The 23,261-nt window shown below is 35.1% G+C and overlaps 1 protein-coding gene across 4 annotated transcripts in view; it reads left to right on the top strand.

The window, feature by feature from the left end:
* The window catches only part of LOC148939277 (furin-like protease 2), a 137,107-nt gene that overhangs the window by 99,595 nt on the left and 14,251 nt on the right, over positions 1-23,261 (top strand). For all 4 annotated transcript variants that reach the window (XR_016143538.1, XR_016143537.1, XM_089106997.1 and 1 more), the window contains exons 14-19: positions 1,142-1,329; positions 2,599-2,752; positions 8,299-8,621; positions 12,120-12,447; positions 16,744-16,943; positions 22,439-22,613. Coding sequence is in view for 2 of the 4 variants with exons in the window: in XM_089106997.1 (XP_088963123.1) it covers positions 1,142-1,329; positions 2,599-2,752; positions 8,299-8,621; positions 12,120-12,447; positions 16,744-16,943; positions 22,439-22,613 (1,368 nt within the window). In the remaining 2 variants the exon portion in view is untranslated. The remainder of the gene's footprint in view (positions 1-1,141; positions 1,330-2,598; positions 2,753-8,298; positions 8,622-12,119; positions 12,448-16,743; positions 16,944-22,438; positions 22,614-23,261) is intronic.

The raw sequence follows: 23,261 nt of genomic DNA, 5'->3' as shown, positions 1-23,261 counted from the left end.
ACGCTTGAGGAGAGTGACCTCAAGAGGGAAATTTTTTTTTCGATTCCTTTAGTTCAAACGCTGCGAAAAATAATTATTTATAGTTTATATGAAGCTTAATTATTCCGCTACCTCGGGTACGTACACAGGAATTCCTGTCTGGGGGTGGGATAATAATGAAAGAAAATTGACGATTTGAATGAGAAGCACCCAGAAATTAGGGAAAATTCGAGATGGGGTGGGGAAGAGGGCCAGGGTCGGCGTCCGCATACATCACCGTAGGCCCCTCTGTTACATGTTGTAATTCCTACAGATTTACTTATTCCAACCTTGAAAGAGAAACACTGTCCTCGTAAAAAAGCTTATCTGTGAAATGAATGTGCCCTTTGGAGCTCAATGATTTAAGTATTTTTTCTTCGTTCACATCGACCACAGTTTTTGCGCAATGTATTCTTCGTTTTTTTTTGGGAGGGGGGAGACGTTTGGACATTTGGGATTTTCCAAATGAATGACAATTTGAGATTTTTTTTTTTTGTATTCCAAATCTAAACGTGCTCTAATTACTATAATAGCAACCGTAATTATTGCGTGATAATTTTTAATTCAAATAAGTGATAATGCCTGTATTCTGTAACCTCGATTCTTTGCAGCATGTTTGAAGATGATACAAAACCTTAGAATAAAAAAAAATGATTATCTTGATATTTTAATCAAGACCAGGACAATAAAAAAACCCGAATATCTTGATAGGAAAGTATTAAAATAGAATATTTTCTATAAAAAAATTCCCTATTTCCTTATAAGTTTTTTTTTAGAAATAATTTCTTTTTTTGTAGAAAAGATTTTCTTCTGACTCTAATTCAAGATATATAAGCTATGCATTTAATTTTGAGCTTGCCACTTTGAAGAAATTTATTAAGTCCCTTAGAAGTCCCTTGCCCCTTCATCTAGAGAAATCTAGATGTTTTAATAGAAAAGTGCAGCCAGGATAAAAAAACACACTTTGTGGGATTCTAAATCGACTTACGCTTCTTCTTTTGACACTACCAATTCGATTTGTCATTTATCTACTCAATCTACTCAGATTGAGATGGAGGATGAGCGTGCGTAGCTGTCTTGGCCTCAGCTTATTATCATTATTTTTTTCCTTTGTTTTTTTTAGGACCTGTGTGGAGAAATGCCCCGACGGAACATATGCTTCCCCAGAACTAGTATGTGAAGAATGTGATCCAACTTGTGGTACTTGCAACGGTCCCAGTGCCCTGGATTGTTTGTGGTGTGGAGCAAACCTAAAGCGCTTGATTGACAGTGGGAGATGTACCGATATCTGTCCTGATGGATACTTTGAAGGTTAGTTAAAACCGGGGCTGTGGAGTCGGAATTGTCGAGCCGGGTTTTAGTAAATTTGTGCTGAGTGGAGTCGTCGTTATACTGAAAATGTCGGGATTTGGAGTTGAGTCAGCTTTAAAAAAGGGTTGTGGAGTTGGAGTCGTGGAGTCGGAGTTTAGTAAATATTTGCTGAATTGAGTCGGAGCCGGAGTTGGAGTCGGTATATTGAAAATGTCTGGAGTTGGAATCGGTTATAACTTGTAAAATCTAGTTAAATGAAGCATTAAAAAAGGGCTGTGAAGTCGGAGTCGTGGAGTCGGAGTTTAGTAAATTTTTGCTGAATTGAGTCGGAGCCGAAGTTGGAGTCGAAATATTGAAAATGTCTGGAGTTGGAATCAGATAACTTGTAAAATCTAGTTAAATGAAGGTTTAAAAAAGGCTATGGAGTCGGAGCTTTAGTAAATTTTTGCTGAATCAAGTTGGAGCTGGAGTCAGGTGTGGAAAGCGTGGAAAGTGTTTCCTAGTTTTGTCTCTCCTTTGGTCGAGAAAAATAGAATGCCCGGAGAAATTCACTCTAAAAAAGAAGAGGAAAAGAAGGCTCCTTCCTACATAGATTTTTATATATTGTCTGAGTAGGTTATCCAGTGCATGACCAACTTTCCGTAATTTTGTCTCTCGTTCAGTCAAAAAAAAAAGAAAACAAGAAAAAAAAGGAAAGAAGCCTGCTTCCTACTTAGGTTTTCATATTGTCTGAGTGGATCACCCAGTGCGTGAAAATATGTGTCCTAGTTTTGTCTCTTGTGAAAAGACATGATGACCAAGAGTGATTCTTAAAAAAAATAGTTAGATTACCTGTGTAATGTAAAATGGGGTATGTTGTATTCTATTATCAAACTCTGCCCTCTCTATATACCCTTTATACCTTGTCTTTTAGAAATTTCCGTAAATTTTTGTAATAAACCTTTACCAACAAGATTGGACGAAATTACGGTCGCCACTCCTGAATCACCTTTACATTCTTCTTCACTTGATAGTTTTTTTTTAAACGCATCTTTAAATTTTCGATTACTATGGGCTAGAGTTGGCTCTTTAATAGGCTGCATCTGATGCTTCAATAATAATGTGTTTTGAAAATCATATTCTACTTTGAAATATTGTTTTTTTTTATATGCTCATTATAAGTTTTAGCTATTATAGCACAAAACGTATTGCATTCCATACTGCGTTGTAATTTTAACTGTTAGACTGCTGATTTGTGTTTTTGTTTTTGAAATTTTACTTGTCTTCTAGAAAATGGCGAATGTCATATGTGTGCCATGCAATGCGTGAATTGTAGCAGCTCACATGGGGAATTTTGTGATACATGTGGTAATGGCTTGATTCTACATGATGGAATTTGTAGTGCAACTTGTCCCAAAGGATGGTTTGAAGCGGAAAATTATACGTAAGTATATTTTCGTTATTTTATGTAAATATAAGGATATTATACGTAAGTATATATTTTATGTGTAACCAGTCAATAATCATGTTCGCAGACATTTAGAGCCACACCCGCTTTTCAACACGAGGGTCTCTTTTCACTTGAGAGTTAAAGTTGTTCATCCTCCCGCTATTCTTGCAGGGCTCACGTCCATGGTCCTAGTATGATGTCACTTTTCTTCTTCTTTTTTCAGTGATAATTTCGGAGTTTTATTCTGTGGTAGCGCAGTTGAGGGATGTTTCCCTTGGTAGTACGGGGCCCAGGGATCTACCCCCTCTGCTGTAAGGTAGGGAGGTAAGGTTGCTACTTGTCCCTGTAAAAAAGACCCAGTTATTGAAACGTCGTTTCGACTCTCTATGCGCCTGCAACGACTCTGGAGGTCTTTATACTTTTTTAGGTTTTAATACTTTATAACAATGTCCTTGGTTCCAATATTACGCGATTCTCCAACGTATATCTATAAGAAACCGACTTTTTCTTATGTGAATCAGGTATACACATAGGCATTAATGCACCCCCAAGACCGAAAAAAGAAAAAAAAGTTCAAAAACTAGGTATCAATTTTGATGTATGAAGGAGCCTAGACTTAAAGATTATTTTGAAATACAAACAGTTCATTGCGTAAGTATAGACTGTTGTTTGAATCTTTGACCCTCCTTGTACTCTTAAAGGACAGGTCCACGTCCTTTGTATGACGTCATTTTTCTTCTGTAATTGAGGTTTTAATAGTTCGTAGAGAGCTGGCGACCTGAAAGCCAAGTACTGTAAACCAGTAGATTGTTGTAGTCCTGCTGTTCCGTTCAAATTATACTCTTATTTTGTTAGTTAACCGAGCTGATATCAAAGCTGTATTCAAGATTTTGTTAGGGGGAGGATATTTTGTTCAGGGGGGATGGGTTGCAAAAAAAATAACACAGTGCATCAAACTGTGTTTATTGTCAATTTAGTTGCTTTTTTACCAGCCGAACAAAGATCTCGGGGGGAAGGGTTCAAACCGGGTAACAACCTTGGCGTACCTAAAAAAAACTCAAACCCTTTATGATAACTCCAACCCTTTATGATTACCATTTATTATTACCATTATTACCATTTATTACCATACATATTATTACCATGATTACCATTTATTACGTATATATACCATTTATATTAAAACTCAAACCCTTTATGATAACCATTTTATTTATTATAACCATTTTAGAAGACTGTACACCCGCTGAAGATGTTTCTTACTGTTTTTGTATATTGCTTCTAGGAGAGGCGTGCCTTTATGCCGCGGATGGGAGTTCCCCATGGTTGGTTTGATGGAACTGTCGTTCCTTCTGAATATAATGTCTAAAATATGCTTTTATTCGTATTTTGCCTGCCCCACTCCCCACCCCCTACAAATAATATATATGATTTGGAAATTATACGTTTAAAAGGTGAAGATGATCAATTAAAGCCGACCTTAACAGATAAAGTACTTAAGTAGCTTAGTAAAGTAGAAGTACTTAAGTAGGTAAGAAGTACTTAGTAAAAGCCAAAGTACTTAAATAGCTTGCACCTATTAAAGCCTATCAAAACTAACATCATGGATCAGCTATATTTTTCTCGGGTTAAACATCCTTTTTGCTAAGATATTTGTCTTCTCAAATCATCTGACAAAATCAGCATGATCAGAATAAAAAATTTTTCCTTCCTTGAAATGGGCTTAATTTTGAATATCCTTGAAAGGAAGAGAAGTGTTGGAAATTGTCATCTCAACTCCTTAGTGATAAGGAGCTGCGAGGAACGCAAAGTTTTATCCGTTTTGCTGTTGCTCAATTTTGGAAAATGCTCTGTTGCGAATCTCAGAGGAAATTAGTCACGTATCTATGACTATGAAGGTTATAATAGCGAATTAATACAGCAGAATTTATCGTTAACCTTTTGGGGAGAAGACTTTTGCGGTGTTTGACAATGTATACATTGTACAAGTAAATTATGCACACAAGTATGAAGATAATACTATTACTACTACTAGCAACTCACTGCGGCAACAAGACACTTGAGGCCAACTCAGCAACGCACGCACTTTCTCAATCCCAATTTATTCAAAGCCTCCCTGTTTACACCCTCCCAAGAAGTTCCTATTTTCCTTAAATATTTCCCTACGACATCCTCCCATCTCATTCTGGGGCGACCTGATTTTCGCTTGGCCCTAGACAGTTGGCCAACAAGAAAAATCTTTGACAATCTATCTATCAGCCTTTACCCACAGAACGTGTCCTAGCCATGTCACTCTGTCTCTCAGTAAAGCCATAGAAAGCGCTTAATTATAGCTCTATAACCAGGGTTGCCACCCGTTGAACAAAAAATCACTATATTTTAGTGATTTTTTTTTCTTTAGTAATTTTATTCAATAATCTAGTGATTTATGTGCTGATTTAGTAATTTTTTTTCTGTTTAGGCAGTATAAAAAATCGCTGGAAATACTGATAAATCACTAGGGGTGGCAACCCTGCCTATAGCTCTTGAAGATAGTACTTTTTTAATATAGAGTGGTGACTTTCATTTTACTAGACTGGCAACCGTGCTCTAGAGGAGTTTTTTTTTTTTTTAAAGATTCAAACAAAAATCTATATCTTTTGATTAAGACAAGTCTTTATTTTAGGTATCGAGTAAGAGTTATACTCTAACCTTCAAATCCCTTCCCACGGCTATTGTAAAGCTTAAGCGTGACTTGATAATTAATTTGAACAATGGTTTCTTTTTTATTCAAATTCTATTCATTTCATTTGCTTTTTTACTTTGTCAGCAGTTTTATACCATCAGGAAAGGATGTTTTTACAATGGGGCTCACAAAGTCTGTTGAACTCTTCCTATGATGTAGTAATGTAATGCGTTTTTGCAGTTTTTGAATGCTATTAGAACTTCAAAGATCAAATTTCATGTGGAGGTAAAACTAATGAGAAGGCCTATAGATACCTGTAGCTTCAAATTGCAGTATTGTTTATTGATTGAAACCTCTCCTTACTAAATATGGTTGGTAATATCTGTAACATCTAGCCAATCATATGGGGTGTTACTTCGGGTAGTTGAGGCCAAGGTAGGAGGGTGGGAGGATGATAAGGAAACATTTAAGAGAAATGGGAACTTAATGGGGGGGGGGATTTAGAGATGGAAAATTTGAACCGATTGGGATTGAGGAGGAGTGCGCATAGCTCTGTTGGCCCCAGGCGGCTTGGCGCTACAGAGTTGTTATCAGTAGTAGTAGTAGTAGTTGAAGCCAGTATTCTACCGGAGAACTTTTACAATTACGGTCCAGGCGGTTACCGGTCATCACAAGAGAGTATGCCTTTTTTTCTCACGGCTGGGGGATCAAGTTGAGTGTTTCAGGTAACCTTTTTTTGGGTGAGGTTAAGGAGACTTGAGAAAATGGGGTAAAGTATTTATCTCCGATCTTTGCAAAAGGGTATATGCTACGGCTTTAAAACAATTTATATAAAATAAATAAATAAAAGTATCGTTTTACTTTTGAATAATAAATTGCCTGATGAAAAATACAGTATAAAACATTACAGAAGAGTTTTAAATTAAATCTGACATTTGCTATTCTTTGACGAAATTCATTTCAAAATCTGACATTTGACATTTGTTATCTTTGATGAAATTCATTTCAAAATTTGTTTTATATAAATTTAAATAATATTTAGTATCTTTCTTTCACATTAACATGTGTTTCAATCACAAAAACCATGTTTCAACTAAGATGGATTCATGAAGAATAGGCTATTTGCATCCTTTGGGGATTTTATCCTTGGAGTTGTGCTTATCATGTTTTGACTATGGATTTGATAGTTTAGGGAGCTCATATTCTTCTGGGGGGGCAGGGGAGGGTCAGTCAGTGTCATCTAGTGTTACCCACCAACATTATAAAGCTAATGTAATAAAAACTTAAATGAAAGTACTGTTCTATTAGCGTTTTTATTTTTACATTTGCTTTACACTGGGCTAAGGATAAAAGACCTACTTTTACCAAAGGGTACAGTCGATAGTGAATATGTTTTTGTTATAAACATATTTAAAAACATAAAGCGGCCGAAAAATGTAGCTTCTGTCAAAAATTGAATCTAGTGTTACCACTTTCGAGTCTTTAAAATGACTTTATAACTTTCATTTTGCAATTGAATGAGCCTTTTCCTAAGTTTCTACGACCACTGCGTCTTTACGATGTGACCTGAAAAAATACATGGAAGACACTTCCCTCTTTACTATGTGTCACCTATGTGGCACAAATGGTAAATGAAGCATTTTACCGAACCTAACTGTAGCTTTTCGTCAATTTCTGATCAATTCCTTCTCGTCAATTTCCTTCTCATCAGCAATCTATCTCTTCTTTATTATAGTTGCGAAGCTCTATACTATAGTTGCTCTATACTATATACTGTACTATAGTTGCTCTATACTATACACAATACTATAGTTGCTCTATACTATAGAAGCTCTAGACTATATACTATACTATAGTTGCTCTATACTATATACTATACTATAGTTGCTCTATACTATAGAAGCTCTATACTATATACTATACTATAGTTGCTCTATACTTTATACTATACTATAGTTGCTCTATACTATATAAGCTCTATACTATACTATACTATCTATAGTTGCGACCCGAAACTGTCAATACTCCTGTACTTAAACATTTTTTCCTTTCCCTGTCTCTACCAAACATTGTCGTATATCTTGAAATGACTCTTTTTTCTATAATGTTTGGTATCCCCAAAGAAAATAACTTTAGTTATTCCTAAATTTGTTGAGTGATAAGAAACCGTATCAGTACTCTGTCTTTTTTTTATATTACAATTGTGAAGCAATCACTCGAAGCTCTCAATGCTCCTAAGTTTGAATTTTTCGTCTTCTCTTGTCTCTATCAAACATTATCATTTAACGGTCATTCATTGTCATTGTCATTAAACATTGTGCTCTTTAACGGTCTGTTATTGTCAAAGAAAATAATTTTAAAGGGTCGTGAATTTCTCGAGTATCAGAACTCACTTTCTTTTTTTATTATAGCTGTGAAGCATGTCACAACAAAAAAGACATTATAAAACTGTTACATGTGAAGCATGTCAAATATCAGCATTCAATTTCTTTTTTTTTATTGTAGTTATGAAGCCTGCCACAACTATAAAGACCGTTATAAGACCGTTACACGTGAAGCATGATATGTTACCTGTGTCACAATTATAAGGCCGTTACATGTGAAGCAAGTCGAGTTTTAGCACTCAGTTTCTTTTTTATTACAGTTGTGAAGCCTCTCAGAACTATAAATATTACATGTGTCACAACTCTAAGACCGTTTCATGGGAAGAATCTCGAGTATCAGCACTCAGTTTCTTTTTTATTATAGCTTTAAAGCCTGTCACAACTATAAAGGCTGTCGCAAATATATTAAGCATGTTGCATATGTCTCAACTATAAGACAGTAACATGTGAAGCATGTCTAGTATCAGAACTCAGTATCTTTTTTATTATAGCTGTGAAGCATGTCACGAATCATGTGAAACCTGTAAAAAGAATGAACCTGATCATTGCATAACCTGTCCCCCTGAGTCTTACCTCATGAACCAGCGTTGCTTACTCACTTGTCCCTCTGGGTTTACCCCTCATTCGACACTTGGAGAATGTCGCCCTTGTCCAACGGGGTGTATCGATTGTTCTTATGTTGAAGATGATGATAGTGATGCAAACGGTGTTAAACTAGTTCAATTGGTAATGGTGTGCAAGGAATGTGAGACAGGATGGAGGTTGGATAGTAGTATGGCTTGCGAAACAGATGCCACTAATGAATGTGAAGAAGGTAGGTTTTATTTACATTTTTTTTCGACGATGAATTAACAACAAAAGCATGCAAAAATATATTTACATAAATATATTATTTACTTTTTTGCATAACTATATTTCTTTTGCAGGAAGACACATAGAATGCAAAGGAGATAATTGTAGGAAAGTGGATTGCAAAGTAGAATCATTAGAAATACTTTTTTTTTAAGATATAAGAATGGTCGTGACTCCAGTATCTATACGTGACATTTGGGAATATTTTTCCTTTTCATTCTTTACATTTTGTATATTATATATTTATACATATATAGTCAAAAAACAATGGTAAACATTAACATCACAGTATATCCCCGCAAAGCTTTGTAGCCAGGAATGCAAGGAGAAAGAAAAAAGTAAAAAAAAAATCAAACAAAAAGTAAAAAAGTTGAAAAATAAAATAAAAAAATTAACAAACAAAAAACACACCAAAAAGAAAAAGGACAATCAGCCGCCCTCCACTGACTACCCGCCGAAAACCAGACCGAAGCAAAGGGACTTGTGAAATAAACATTACAAAACGCATTTATAACTCGGTCCAGAGAAATCAACCACATGGGGGTAGTTATGGAATTCCAAATTTCATAATTACCCCTCAACCCGTTATTCATATTTTTCATGTGAAATCCTTCTGACACCAAGAGCAGATTTTGGTATTCGAAACACTGGGCCAAAATTTAACTCCGTGTAACTGTACACCTTTGACAGGTTAAACATAACGTTCTGAGCATTATCGTTTAATTTTTTGGATCTAAATTTTAAAAAAAGAAAGAAAGAAAAACATGGAAAGTTGGGTCAGGGTTGTATCCAGGACTTTTCTGGGGGGGGGGGGGAGGGTACAAAAACTTAAAAAAACGCGTCAAAAATTTGTTTTAATAATTTCTGTTACGTTTTTACGATTCGGACCGGGGGGGGGGGTCTAACCTCCTCCCCCCTGAATATGGCCTTGAAGTTACGCAGAAACCTCTGTTCTCTTGACTTACAGACGAAGCAATTAATTCATTAAGTAAATTTAATATTAATTCTGCACAAGTTAAAGTACTACATGTCATAACTATGCTCATGATTCATAATTATAGTAAGTTATAATATATTATATAATTATAATATTGATGTAATCGTAATTATCATAATATTATAATTATATAATTGTATATAATATAATTATGCGTATTATAACTATAATTGTAAACAACTAGGAAGGAAACTTTGTTCATGTCTCAAACATTGCGGGACAGTTGGTTGTAGTTTGGGGCCAGGTGCTGTTTCTTAGCAAGGGATTCTAGGTCTAAGGGAGTTATAAATGGGTAGAATATTCCGGTGAATAGCTGCTAAAAAGAGATAATCTAAAAAGAATTTGGAGATTTTGCGGCGGTCAGTTCCAGTTTCAAGCTTAAAAATTCTAAGCTACCCCTGTTAATCAGGTACCCCTAAGCAACCCCTGTTAATGTAGATGTCATCACGAAGACTCTAAACTACATCCTTTTCAACGAGCCGCACTCCTGGGATGTTTGACTAAAACTCCATATTGGGCAACAATGCTCTACAGAAGACAAATAACAGTTTTATAGATGTGGAGGAGATGTAAGGAGGGAACCTCACACTTTGAAAGAACTTTAAATGGCTGAAGTCCCAAATTTTCCCTCATCAGCATAGTGTTGACTTCTTTTTCCTATCAAAAGTGAGAAGTTGTATGACCTTGAGCTGCTTAATTTTATCAACCCTTTAAGATGCCATAAAAGGTGAACTGGAATCAGAATTTATATTCAAAAAAGAGAAGTTTACCATAGTAAATATTAATGCAGAAAAGACAAGGATAATATATAAGACATACACGGAATACATAGAAAACAGAAGGTTAATGCATAGAAAATAATAAAAACATAGAAGAATAATAACATAAACAGTAAACAAAAAACATTGAAGATATACATTGAATACATAGAACACAGAAGTTTAATGTATAGAAAACTGTAAAAACATAAATCAGTAAAACAGCTAAAACAATAGAAACATACATATAGTGGTTAATCCGTATTCTTTAGAATAAGAAGGATTTCTCGGTCACTTTTTAATGTTATTTGGCCAATTCTTGATTCCCAGTCGTAGCCCTACCTGGGGGCTTGTGAGGCATTCCTGAGAATGACTAGAGATTAATGACCAGTTCTTTTTTTCTTCTTTTTAATGCTTAAATAATATTTTATGGTATATTATGGTATATTTGGTAGCCTACATTATGGTATATCAGTGTATTATGGTACATTAAAAAAAAATGTGGTTCAATCCTGCTTTCTAGGGCTATAGTGAAAGAACGATTGAGATGGCTAGGGCACGTTGTGGGGACGAAGATGACAGATTGCTGAAGATTGTCCTTTTCAGCCAACTGTCTAAGGCTAAACCGAAAGCAGGTCGTCCTCGTCTTGGGCGGGATGACGTCATAAAGAAAGATTTAAAGGAAGTGGGAACTTCCTGGGAGGGTGTAAAAAGGGAGGCTTTGAATAGATTGGGATGGGGGAGGAGCGTGCGTAGCTGTGTATGCATCAGGTGACGGTACTGCGGCGAATTGTTAGTAGTTAGTAGTATGGTACATTATGGTTTATTATGATATGGTATATTTTATAGTATATTATTGTATATTATGTTGTAATTTAAATTATATTATTTAAAAGAGCTTCTGGTTTGCTCTTCTGGAGTTTTCACTATTTTTGCTTTAAAATAGTGAAAAAAAGTGGGTGTAAATACGAGTCATTAAGTCATAATTTTTAGTTATAGTCATGAGACAAATTCTTTTTTATTGACTTAAAAGAATACCTGAACACAGGAGTGAATAGGGGAAGTATCCCCTTTAGTAGAGCTGAACGATTGTCTTCCTAGGAAAACTAGAAATTGTTGGGCCTTGAAATGCACTTTTTCGTATTACCCCTCCCGCGTGAACGATTTCCTGATTTTCTAACACCCTCCGTTTCTCGAGGGCTTAGAACTGTTTTTTCATGCTTTAAAGCAAGTACAGACATTAAACCTAGAAAATATTTTGAACAAAAAAAAAATGTGTCTTTTGAATACCATTGAGCACTCAATCGTCACTGTTTCCGAAAAGGGAAGAATATTCATTTCCTAAATTTTTAATCTGGAATTTTTTTTTCCTATTGTCTTTTTCGTTGTAAAACAAACCTCAACAACCCAAAAATACGTTTTCTTTTGGATATTTTTGGTCGGTTAAATCTATGGGTTATTTAGTTGTTCCAGACGAGTTTAAACCTGGATCAGAATGTGGCCCTTCTCATCCTGCATGCGGCCGTTATCATCCTGCTTTTTAGGTAGTTTCTAGTCGGTAAGTTTATGGGTTATTTAGTTGTTCCAGACGAGTTTAGAACCGGATCTGAATGTGGCCCTTCTCATTTTGCATGCGGCCCTTATCATCCTGCTTGTTTATGCAGTTTTTAGTCAGTTAAATTTATCGTTTTTTTAATTGTTTCAGAAGAGTTTGGAGTTGGATCAGAATGTGGACCTTGCCATCCTGCCTGTGCTCGTTGCTACGGACCAGAATCCGACCAGTGTTTAAGTTGTCATAAAGACTTGGCTTGGCATGAAGGCTCTTGTGTTCAACAAGAGGAAGCTTTGTTTAGCGGTTACTTCCTTCTGTCTCACCTTACCATGACATTCGCCAAAGAAAGTGGAAGTAGTGATACCAAATTGGAAAAGTGTCCAGGGAATTGTGTGGAATGCACCAGTTTGGAACGGTGTACAGTATGTGCTGATGGATTATATTTAGAAGATGGACAATGTTTTTCGGTCTGTTCGGATGGGTAAGTCTCTATTTCTCATCTTAATTGTCATTCTGTCTTAGCTCTTCCTGAATTCTGAAGGTGAGTCGCTCCTGAGCTATGACCTTTGTACCCCACCATTGTTCCTTTATAAAGATTGGTCGTTGTACAACATTCCTCGACGCCGTCTATTAAATAATGAGCGTCCAATGGTATTTTCTTAACGGTAAAATCGTGATTTTTAAAAGCTTGACCTGAACAGTGCTTAAACTGTCGTAAAGAGCTGGCTTACTATTAAGTATCTTGTTTTAAACAAAAGTGGGCTTTGTTCTGAGTTCTTTTATTTAACAATAATATATATTAGCAAAGAAACGACACCAGTATAGTCTCTCCTTTAAGGATGCATGGTCAGGAAAGAACCAGGGAGAAAAAAAGACCAACAAAAATCTATTTAAAAAAAAAACAACAAAAAAAATCCAATAAAAAAATAAAAAAAATCCATTAAAAAAAAAATACCAACAAAAATCCTTTAAAAAAAGAAAAAAAAAGAAGAAAAACTCAAAGTAAACAATTTTGTAATTGAGTTGTAAAAACAACTCAAGTAAACATTCAAACCAGATCCAGAGACATCAACTTCAGGGGAAACCGATAAAAAAACAAAAAAACTAATATTAACTAGAAGTTTTCTAATATTTGTTTTGGAGATAGTGAACGAGTGGCAGCTTCGTGTAGATTCTGAGAGCGTATTTTAGATCGTATTACAAGATGTCAGGGAGTTGAAGTCAGGCCGTAGTAATCGAGTATGATTAATCTATAAGTTATTGGAAATACAAAGATCACAAGTTGATTGATAAAAAAATATTACATTGGGTAGCAGGAAGGTTGCTATGCAATTATAAATAAACTGAAAGAAACACACGACAGAAACTAGAGATTTAAAGTCAAGCAATGGTTTAAATGAAGAACGGTTAGTTTCCTGAACAATAGTTTCTGCTTTATCATGAAGCTTTGAAAGTGTCTTCAGGGTCGAAGATTGACATGCAAATAATAGGACAAGATGAAACATAATACTGAATTAGGGTATGGAAAAGCATTTTTAGAATCGTCATTGGGGATACGTATTTTAACTTCCTAAGGACTCCGAGACTCCTGGAGACATTCGTGTTGATTAGGTCAGTATGATACTTAAGTGAAAGGTTTTCATCAAGCAAGATGCCTAGTAATCTAACTTACACTCCTTAAGTCTTCTGAGAGAGCTTCTGGATAAGTATACTTTATTGAAGTCAAGGCAAGCCTTTGAGACTCTAGAGAAAATGAGAGTGTGACTTTCCAACATTTGAAGCAAGGTAACCAAAGCACGGGATAACTTTTAAAAGGGTGACCTCTATTATTATTATTGTATATGTAAGCACGATGAAGGGGAATCTCCCTCATCAAGGAGGTGGGTTCAGAGCATCCCTTTCGCCAGTCAGACCATTGTCTAAAATATTCATTTTTGAATTTAGGTAACTCTCCTGCCTAATTGTCAGGTTTCTGTGTATAGCATAATGATTTGCGTCGTTCCTATGACAATAGCCCCTTTTCTACCCCCTCCCCCCCTCATCCCTTGTCCACCCCCTATTTCTTGTCTACCCTTCGGCGTGGGCAAGTATATTAAAAAATATATATAATTTGTTTTAATTTAGATACTGAAATTTTGACCGGTATCTTTTAATTAGGATGAAAGCTATACATTGAAACTGATCTGAATAGGAAAAGTTTCTGGGTCTCCAGTAAAATGAATAGACGTCACGAAAGACCTTTGATATTAGTAAAAGCTAAGAAAGCTTAATTCAGATCACAAGAGAATCTTGAGATCTTTGCATACCACATTATTGTTGTTGTTGGTTTTGACGTTATTGGAGCATAAACTAGCTCCGTCAGGTACATATCAATCTTATCCACAGACAGTGGATGTTGACAAATTAAAATACTGGACAATTCAGACAAACGACTTGTCCTTTTTAACGGAAATAAAAAAAAAAAAAAAAAGTTTTTTTAACTGAAAGTAAGGAACGACGTTAAAGCTTAAAACGAACAGAAACTATTCCGTATATGAAGGGGGCTGTCCCCTCCTCAACGCCTCGCTCTTTGCGCTAAAGTTTTTTTATTGTTTACAAAAAAAAGAGTTGTGATAAAGTCAAACTTTAGCGTAAAGAGTGAGGCGTTGAGGAGGGGACAGCCCCCTTCATATACGGAATAATTTCTGTTCGTTTTAAGCTTTAACGTCGTTCCTTACTTTCAGTTAAAAAAAATTGTTTTTTTTATTTAATTTTTGAACGTTTTTGAATTAATTCAGGTTTCGATATTGGCTCACCATATACGAATAATTAAAACAGAATGTGCAGATTTATTGTACCGTTATTTGGTTGCATAGTTCTCTCAGAGTTTAATTAGATCCATGTACGACCTTTTCTATCAGTAATATGTTTGTACAGCGAACGAATAAATTAAAATAACGAACATCAATATTCATAAATTTTTGACTCAAATGCTAGTGGCTTTATCTCTCCGTTAATGATTTGATCTTTCAGCTACGGCTTGAATTTTTTTCCAATTCTTTGAAAATGACCCCTTAATCACATTCATTTGATCAGTTGAAAAACTTATTTTTTTTAATTTAATTTCTGATCTTTTTCTTTAATAATGCTGGGAAATCCGGCGCTCCCTTCATAGCAATGTCGCTTCCCCTATGAAAACTTCCTTCGTGGAAAGATCCTCCCATATAACCTCCGACCCACCCTCCCCCCCACCTACCAGAAAAAATCCCCTCTGAAAACGTCTGTATACGTCCCAATAACCAATACTATATGTTAACATTGGGTAATGTTCATAACTTTCAGCCCTCCCCCCGAGGACTTCGGGGAATTAAGTCATCCTAGAAGACATTGTTATCATATTTTCGACCATGCTGAACAAAATGGCTATCTCAAAATTTTGATCGGGTGACTTTGTGAAAAAAATGAGCGTGGGAGGGGGCATAGTTGCCCTCCATTTTTTTTGGTCACTCAAAAAGGGCACAAGAAATTTTAATTTTCGTTTTAATGAGACCTCCTACTATATTCAAGGACCACGGGTAAAAAACGATTACCCCTTAAAAAAAAAACAAAAAAAAACGAAAACTTGATCTTTATTATGGCAAAAAATGGAAAAATACACAATTTTGTAAATAGGAGCTTGACACTTCTACAGTAGGGTTTTCTTATACGCTGAATATGATGGTGTGATTTCCATTGAGATTCCATTACTTTTAGAAGGTCTTTCCCCCTTTTTTCTAAAGTCTGCTGTGTGTCCATAAGTGCTTGGGTTTTGGTAGGCAGTATAAAACATAAAGCTTATATATTTGAAGCCCACATTATTAACGAACTCTTTTGATATATCTATTGGTATCAAAATTCCGTTTCTCAGAGTGTCGGTTACCATTGAGCCGGGTCGCTCCTTACTTACAGTTCGTTACCACGAACTGTTTGAGAAGGATTTCATAAAAAAAAATGTCTGCTTTTAGCGGGGTAGAAATCACTTCAGTGATAACTTTCTAAAATCTCTGTGGCAAGCTGTTTAGTCACTTACATCGGACCACCTCTCTTATTCCTAAAACAGTTACAGTCAGTACTTTTACATTCCAAATTACATTATTCTTAAATATACTTTACATTGCAATTTTACAACGCATTACAATTTGCCTACCATATCAAGATGGTCTGTCTGGTCTTTGTTCTACAACGGTGTTGTTTGTGTTCCAGGAGTTATAATGACAGAGGACTGTGGATAGCATGCCCAAATGGTTGCTCTAGTTGCATTGGGCCTCTCATCTGATAAACGTGTGTTCTTGGCTTACAATTTCTAGGTGGTCGCTCTGATTGCAGTGTATTTCCTTTTTCTTTGTCTGTTCTGTAACAGCGTGTTTTTTTTTTTTTTTATTCCAGGAGTTTTGATGACAGAGGACTATGCATATCATGCTTTGAACAAATCTTGTGAGGGAGGGGATTCATCATGCGTGCAAATATAATAACAATAGAAACCTTTACATACCATTTTTAGATGGTCGCTCTGATCGCAGTGCGTCTATTTCTTCTCTCTGTTCTGTAATTGCGTAATTTTTTTTCCAGAAATTATAATGACAGAGAACTATGCATGTCATACTTTGAACAAATCTTGTGAGGGATTAAGATTCATCATGCGTGCAAATATAATAACAATAGAATTTCTTACAAACCATTTCTAGATGGTCGCTCTGATCGCAGTGCGTCTACTTTTTCTCTTTTTGTTCGGTAACTGTGTAAATTTTTTTTATTCCAGGAATTATAATGACAGAGGGCTATGCATACCGTGCCCAGATGGTTGCTCTAGTTGTAGTGGGCCTATGCCTGACGACTGTCTTGCCTGTAATGAGGCCTTCTCTAGATTCGGCAGTTCCTGTTTCCCTCAATGTCCATCTGGATTTTTTAATTCATCTGGACTCTGTTTAAGATGTCATGGAACTTGCAGAGAATGCAATGGTAACTTTTTTTTCTTTATAATTTGAGTTATCCATAAAAAAGAAATGCATTGCTCATATTAAGCTGATACATTTTCACCGACCATTTTTTCTTCTAAGCGCGGGACTGTGGAAGGTAATTTTATTTTTATAGAATTAAGAATTGGGCATATATAGATAACTCAATGTCTTGCGCAATCGTAAAGATTTCACGGGGGACCCGGACCGAAGTGTTGATCTTATCTCGCGTACGTGAATAATTACTAATTATGTAATGTACATTACACCAGGGGAAATAATAATAATAATAATAAAAACAAAATGAGATTTCGAAAACAAAAACAAATAAGGATTCAAATTCAAGTATATTCAAGAAAAACTAGAAAGACATTTGGTTCAATACTACGACTACGTGGTATCTACCATCGTAATATTTTAGATTCTCTTTTAATGTCGTTGTCCTTGGCATGTTCTCTATCCTTACTTCTTTTTCGGGGTTGTAAAATCTGTGATTTTGTTTTTGTTTTTTTTAGTTCGCGTTTGCTATTTTAAATGTTGTAAATTTTTACGTGGTTTTCTAATTTGTTTTATGATACTGAATTAATTTTTAGATTTGAAATTAAAGATCCGTTGGACTTAGCTATGATTAAGATAAACATTTTTATCGTAAGCCTAAAAATATTTGTCTATTCATTTTCCTCTTTTCCAGGATTTAAATAACGTTTAATATTTGAATTATTTTTGCTGTTTTTTTACATGTTTTAGTCAGCTTTGTTTTTAAGCCTGTTTTAAATCGTTGCTTTGCTTTATATGTTGAAGTATTTTGAAATTTAATTTATATATTTTATATACTTCTCGGTTTTCAGGGAAATAAATAGATGTTATTACTCAATGATCTTTTTTTTAGCTTTTTTTTGATGCGCTGATAACACCCTTTTGAACTAGTAGCTTCATATCTATTTTTAATTTTTTAATTACTTTTTTATACCCTCAATACTCTTTTTCAGTCGTTTTTTTTTTTTTTTTTTGCATTTTATCTTGATTGCTTGATTCGTAAATAATAAAATAAAATATCAAATGGCCTGACAGCTTTCATAAAAGAAGATTAGTTAAATTTCTAATTTGTAATGGGGCGGACCCAACTGGATCGAAAGCCAGACCTCAATGTCTTCACACCCCATATGGCTGATCTTGCAGTCAACGCTCACCCCACCCCAAGCCGGGACATGGGATTTATTGCAACGCAGACACCGATATTTTGAAAGTAGTGGTTGAAGATATTCTGTGATACTTCAGATCTAGTGAGTACACATTACGAATGTTTCCGTTACCAGGAGGATTGACAGATGGACAGGGGCGTAGCTACAGTTTTTTTTATTGGGGTGGGGGGGGGCGCTGTTGAAGTAGGTGCTATTTAAGCGGTAGCGAAGAAAAGTAACTATTTAACAAACACGCAACTTGGTGAATTTAAAAACATTACACAGTATATTATAAACAATAATTACACTTTAAACAATCATAAATATAAGTGCTGGTGCTTGGGTTTTACTAAAATTGTCAGCAATGAGCTGCTGTAGACAACAATAGTATAGAATAAACAAGCTTTTGGGTGGACGAAGGGAAATAATGTTGTATACGCTCAGCTTTTTTCAGCCAGATTCACCACTAATGCTGCAGTTCATACCCCCATCCATTTCCCCCAACCCCGATGCCCAGCAAAGGATGCTCAATCTCATAATTGAACCAAGCTCTATTCTAATACCCCCGGGTACCATCCTATTCATTTGCTCGTAATTTTGAATGGATTTTGATTGTAAAATTTAATTTGCTGTACTAAACTTCTAATATACGTGATTTATTGATATATTATTTATGATTTTTTATTAAATTGATTTGTTAGTGGGTTTGCCGATTTATATTAATAAATAGCATTGATATCAGCGGACCACTTAAAACCGAAACAAAAATCATATGCAGTGCAATAGCGCTGTCGAAGTAAAGGTACTGGATAAGTCAAAGTATTACCAAAGATTGTTCAGTATTATATAGTGGCATATTCCCCACATTTAAATAGCGACCATATTTCAAATTTGAAAATATCCGGAAAAGTTAAAGTTAGGATTATTAACTTATCCTTTGGGCATTGTTTGACAGAGAATATCCAGAAAATCTGAACAATTCTTGGCATCATTGTGGCAGAAACCCTAAATTAATTAAAAATTGCCAGAGATGCCAATTGGAAGGGAAAACTCACTCCTAGAGTTTGAAAATTACCTTACCCTTGGTATCTTTCTTAAAAAAAGAATTTTTTAAAAATTACGCAAAAGTTTTTCTTGTGTAAATCAGGGTGTGGGGGGTATACATTTTCGGAGGGGGGTTACACTGGATATCGTGTTTATGTCTATAATTTCCCTCACAAGCAAAGTTCGGTCTCCTAGTGCTGCATGATAAAACTGATAACAATAGAAAAAGAGAAAGAATGGGTTGGTACCACTTATGCGTGCGCACAAAATTTCTAAATTGTGAGAAAAATATACATATTTTGTTTAAATTCACTTTATCCTCTTCTCAGCAGACATTTCGTACAGTATGCTGATGCAGAGATAAATGTCCCAGTAGCGCTGGAGTTGTGTCAAATGCGACTAATTTTAGTCATAATTCTTAACACATCTATTTCAATTCTTCTTTGAAGCTGGTTAAAAGAAATATATAAAAAATTGAAAATAGTGGGAATTCAGCATAGTATTGTACACAGAAGCAGTCCTACATTTGTAGGTTAGTATGTGAATCCAAAACATAAGGAATAGGATGTTATCAGCGCTTATTAGGCATTTCAATGACAAATTAAGAGCAATGGAGTTTCAATTAAATACTGGAAATAAAACTAAAACAAGCAAATGATTCCTGGAGCGGATCCCCCTCTACTAAATCCCATGACCAAACTACAACTGATTTGACTTATCTAGTTATAGTACAAATATCATTATAAAAATCAGGAAATTATATTTAGTGTACATCTTCCTTCTTGTTCTTCAACGATTCCATTTCTATCCTATTTGCAGATGTAGAGGGTGTATTCATTTCAACTTTTGAAAGTTTTAAAACAAGAGAACCTAATCTTGAATTGACAGATTTTAGGAAGTGAAAGCACCTTAAATATCAGGGAAAAAATTGACCTGAGCAAATGTAGCGGAACAGGATGCATAGAACATTTTTCAATTCCGCAATTAACTAGGCTCACATTTTTACTTGATGATGAGATTTCAAAGGCAATATATTTGGAAAAATATTAATATGGAGCATATTATCCGTTGATTTTGAATTGAAGTTATCAAGTATTTTGCAGTAGGTTGCATCAAGATATGGCTAATTGTAGACAGAGAAAAGGCAAGACAGATAGGCTTGCGTTGGCTTGGGATTAGTATCTGCTCTTCTATTTCAGCTATCCGTGCTAGTGCACTTGCAGATATTAAGAATAAGCTTAAAGCAGGTTATGCTAAAATTGTCCCAAATCGTGGCCGACATTCTCGTAAGGCATTGGCTAAACTCTATTCAACATATTGTGACCATTCCATTCTTTTTCTATCAGGTTTGCGCCCATTTTTTAATACTAGTGATATGCAGAATATTAGAGTTTTGTACTTCCGTTATTGTAAATATATTTTGTATTTGCCTCGTTGGTATAGAAACCGTAAGATTATTCGAATGTTTAATGCAACTGATATATTGACGTCATATAATAAGTTGGACTCCAAGTTAAAAGATGAGGTCTGCAAGCGGTTGGGTCCTTTTATTCCTCTTGTGCGATTGTTCTGATTTGCATTTGTAGTTTTTATATTGATATTGTTTTGCATGTGTTTTGTTTTGTATGTCTTTAATTTTTATTTTCTTTTGTTACTCCACTTTTTTTATAATGTTAGTGGGTCAAAAATAAAATAATAATAATAATAGTCCAAGTAATTGAGAGGCAAATGTTTAAATAGCTGGGGCACGGTAATGGACCCCTATTTTTCTTGTTTTCCTCATGTTAACAGCATGGATAAAAAAAAAAAAAATTATGCTCAAAGTAAAGAGTAGATTTGACACTTAAAACAAGCAACAGTTTTAAAGTTAGATATCAAATTTTTTTTATCCAAATTATTGAGGGTGGGGGGGGGGGTCAACTGCGCCCCCCGCACTGATATACATTTATTTGTAACATTTTTTTTTTGTTATTAACTGTTCAAATACGAAATATTTCTCTTTTTTGTTCTAAGAGCATTGAATACTTGAATATTGTTTGGAAAGAAACTCCAAGAAAACAGAAACACAAAAACACAAAAAGGAAGAAGAAAGACGCAAAATTCGCTCTTTGCTGTTTTCTGTAATGCTTTTCTCATAGTTAAACAGCTGTATTTTAAATAGAAAGAAAAAAAAACCCAAAAAATAAATACAAAGTGAAAACAACACAAAACACGAAGAAGAAGGGCGCAAAGAAAAGTTCACTCTTAGTTCTTTTCTGTTTTGCTACTCTCATAGCTAAACAGCTGCTATTTTAAATAGAAAGAAAAAACGTCATTATATTTTCTGATTATTTATTCTAGTAGGGTAAGACACTGCTTTGGAGGAGTTGATCTGTGCTTTGTAATTTCGTAGAGTATGTAATTTAACATAAAAAGTATTCAGAGATAGTAAACACTACAAAAGTTGCCCTTCATCTGCGTTATGAAACAACCTCACAAAGTGGTTCAACCTCTCTATCTTACTCTTCTCACTATTCCCAACCTCTAAGTGCCACAGACAACCTTACAGTCCACAGTTCTTCAATTAAACAAAAAAAAGTAATCAATTAGTGGTATTCAAGTTTGATTCCGCCGCCGACATAATGGTGCCGACTTTTGCTCTGAAATTTAGACATTTCTTGCTGTAGGAATGTTGGTCAAATTTTTTGTTGTCTCTTCCAAGATTAGTATATGTGCTCACCCCAGGCAGGTCTGGATTTACTAATAGGCCCGGGCCTAGGGGCGTACAGGGCCAGGGCGTGCAATAAATTATCACCGAGTTGAATTTCTTAACAAAAACTGGACTGATATGATTTATCGTCAAAGTGCCAGGTGCACTCCGCTGCCACGATGCCTATTCATAGAAAAATGATTTTAAAACAACACAGGAATTCCATAGCCCCTTATAAACTGTCAGATGTCTCTCAAGAAGGGCAACTGAGGGATCGGTATCACCTCCCTCTTTCATTACTTTAGGGTTATCAGTTGCATTCTGTTCAGTAATTCCACTATCCCCAAATTTCCGGGGACTTCCCCGAAAATCTCGCAGAAAAGGAGCGGCAAAAATGCTTGGGCCTAGGAGTGTGAAAGCTTTAAATCCGGCCCTGCCACAAGTCGCGCGTTCAAACCATTCTGTTACTAATGGCTAGGGTTGGTTCTTCTAGGTTGCGGCGGTTGCCGCAATCCTGAAAAGAAGTTTTGACTTTTTGCCAGATATGTTTTAAATACATATTTTTTTTTTTTTTTTTTTTTGTAGATGGAGGTCCATTCGATTGTACAGCCTGTGGAAGCAAGTCGTTCTTAGACGATAATGGAATGTGTATGCCCTGTAATCCTGGAACATACTTTTACAAGAGAAAGAATCAGTGCGTGCAGTGTCATGCCAGTTGTCCAAATTGCAGTGGTCCTGGGAGGTCAAATTGTCGGCCCCAGTAAGTTTATCTTTTTTTGTATTGAACTGTTGTATTGTCAATATTTCTTTACTAAGAAAGATAACTATTTATGAACAATTAGTTAATTCATCAATTTTTCCTTTTTAATTTTAAAATACTTCTTTACCAAGACAATTTTACTGAGAAAGAAATGTATTTTTCAAAATCTATGGGAGGGGGGGGGCATTTTTTGGATTTTCTATTTTTTTAAATGAAATACCAAAAAGGGTATTTTTCAATGAGAATACCAAGAAGCTATTTTTCGAATTCTAGGGAAGGAGGAGAAGTTGCCCTTCCCCCCAATTAATTCCCTGATTGTTAGAACATGTTGAAGCAATTCGCAAGGGAGGCTTGACATGTTAATTGTGTGTTCATGCAGCTTGGTTTGAAATTACTATACTATGACTAATTAGTCGTCAGTCAATTCGTATTATTTATTGTTTATTATTATTTATTTATTATTATAAATAATTATAAATTATAATTATTTATTCAGTGGCATAACGTGGCATAAATGATTCTAAACTCTTTAAATTTCTCTCTTCTTCTTTTCTTAAGTCATCTTCTTCTTCATCTTCTTAAATTTCTTCTTTTCTTCTTTTGTTAAATCTTCTTCTTTTCTTATTTTCTTAAATCTTCGTCTTCTTT

This window comes from Artemia sp. Qi Xiang Cuo, chromosome 21 (assembly GCF_049724085.1).
Source record: "Artemia sp. Qi Xiang Cuo chromosome 21, ASM4972408v1, whole genome shotgun sequence".
Taxonomy (NCBI): domain Eukaryota; kingdom Metazoa; phylum Arthropoda; class Branchiopoda; order Anostraca; family Artemiidae; genus Artemia; species Artemia sp. Qi Xiang Cuo.
Note: the sequence above shows the minus strand (reverse complement) of the source record. Positions and strands in the feature narration are given on the sequence as shown.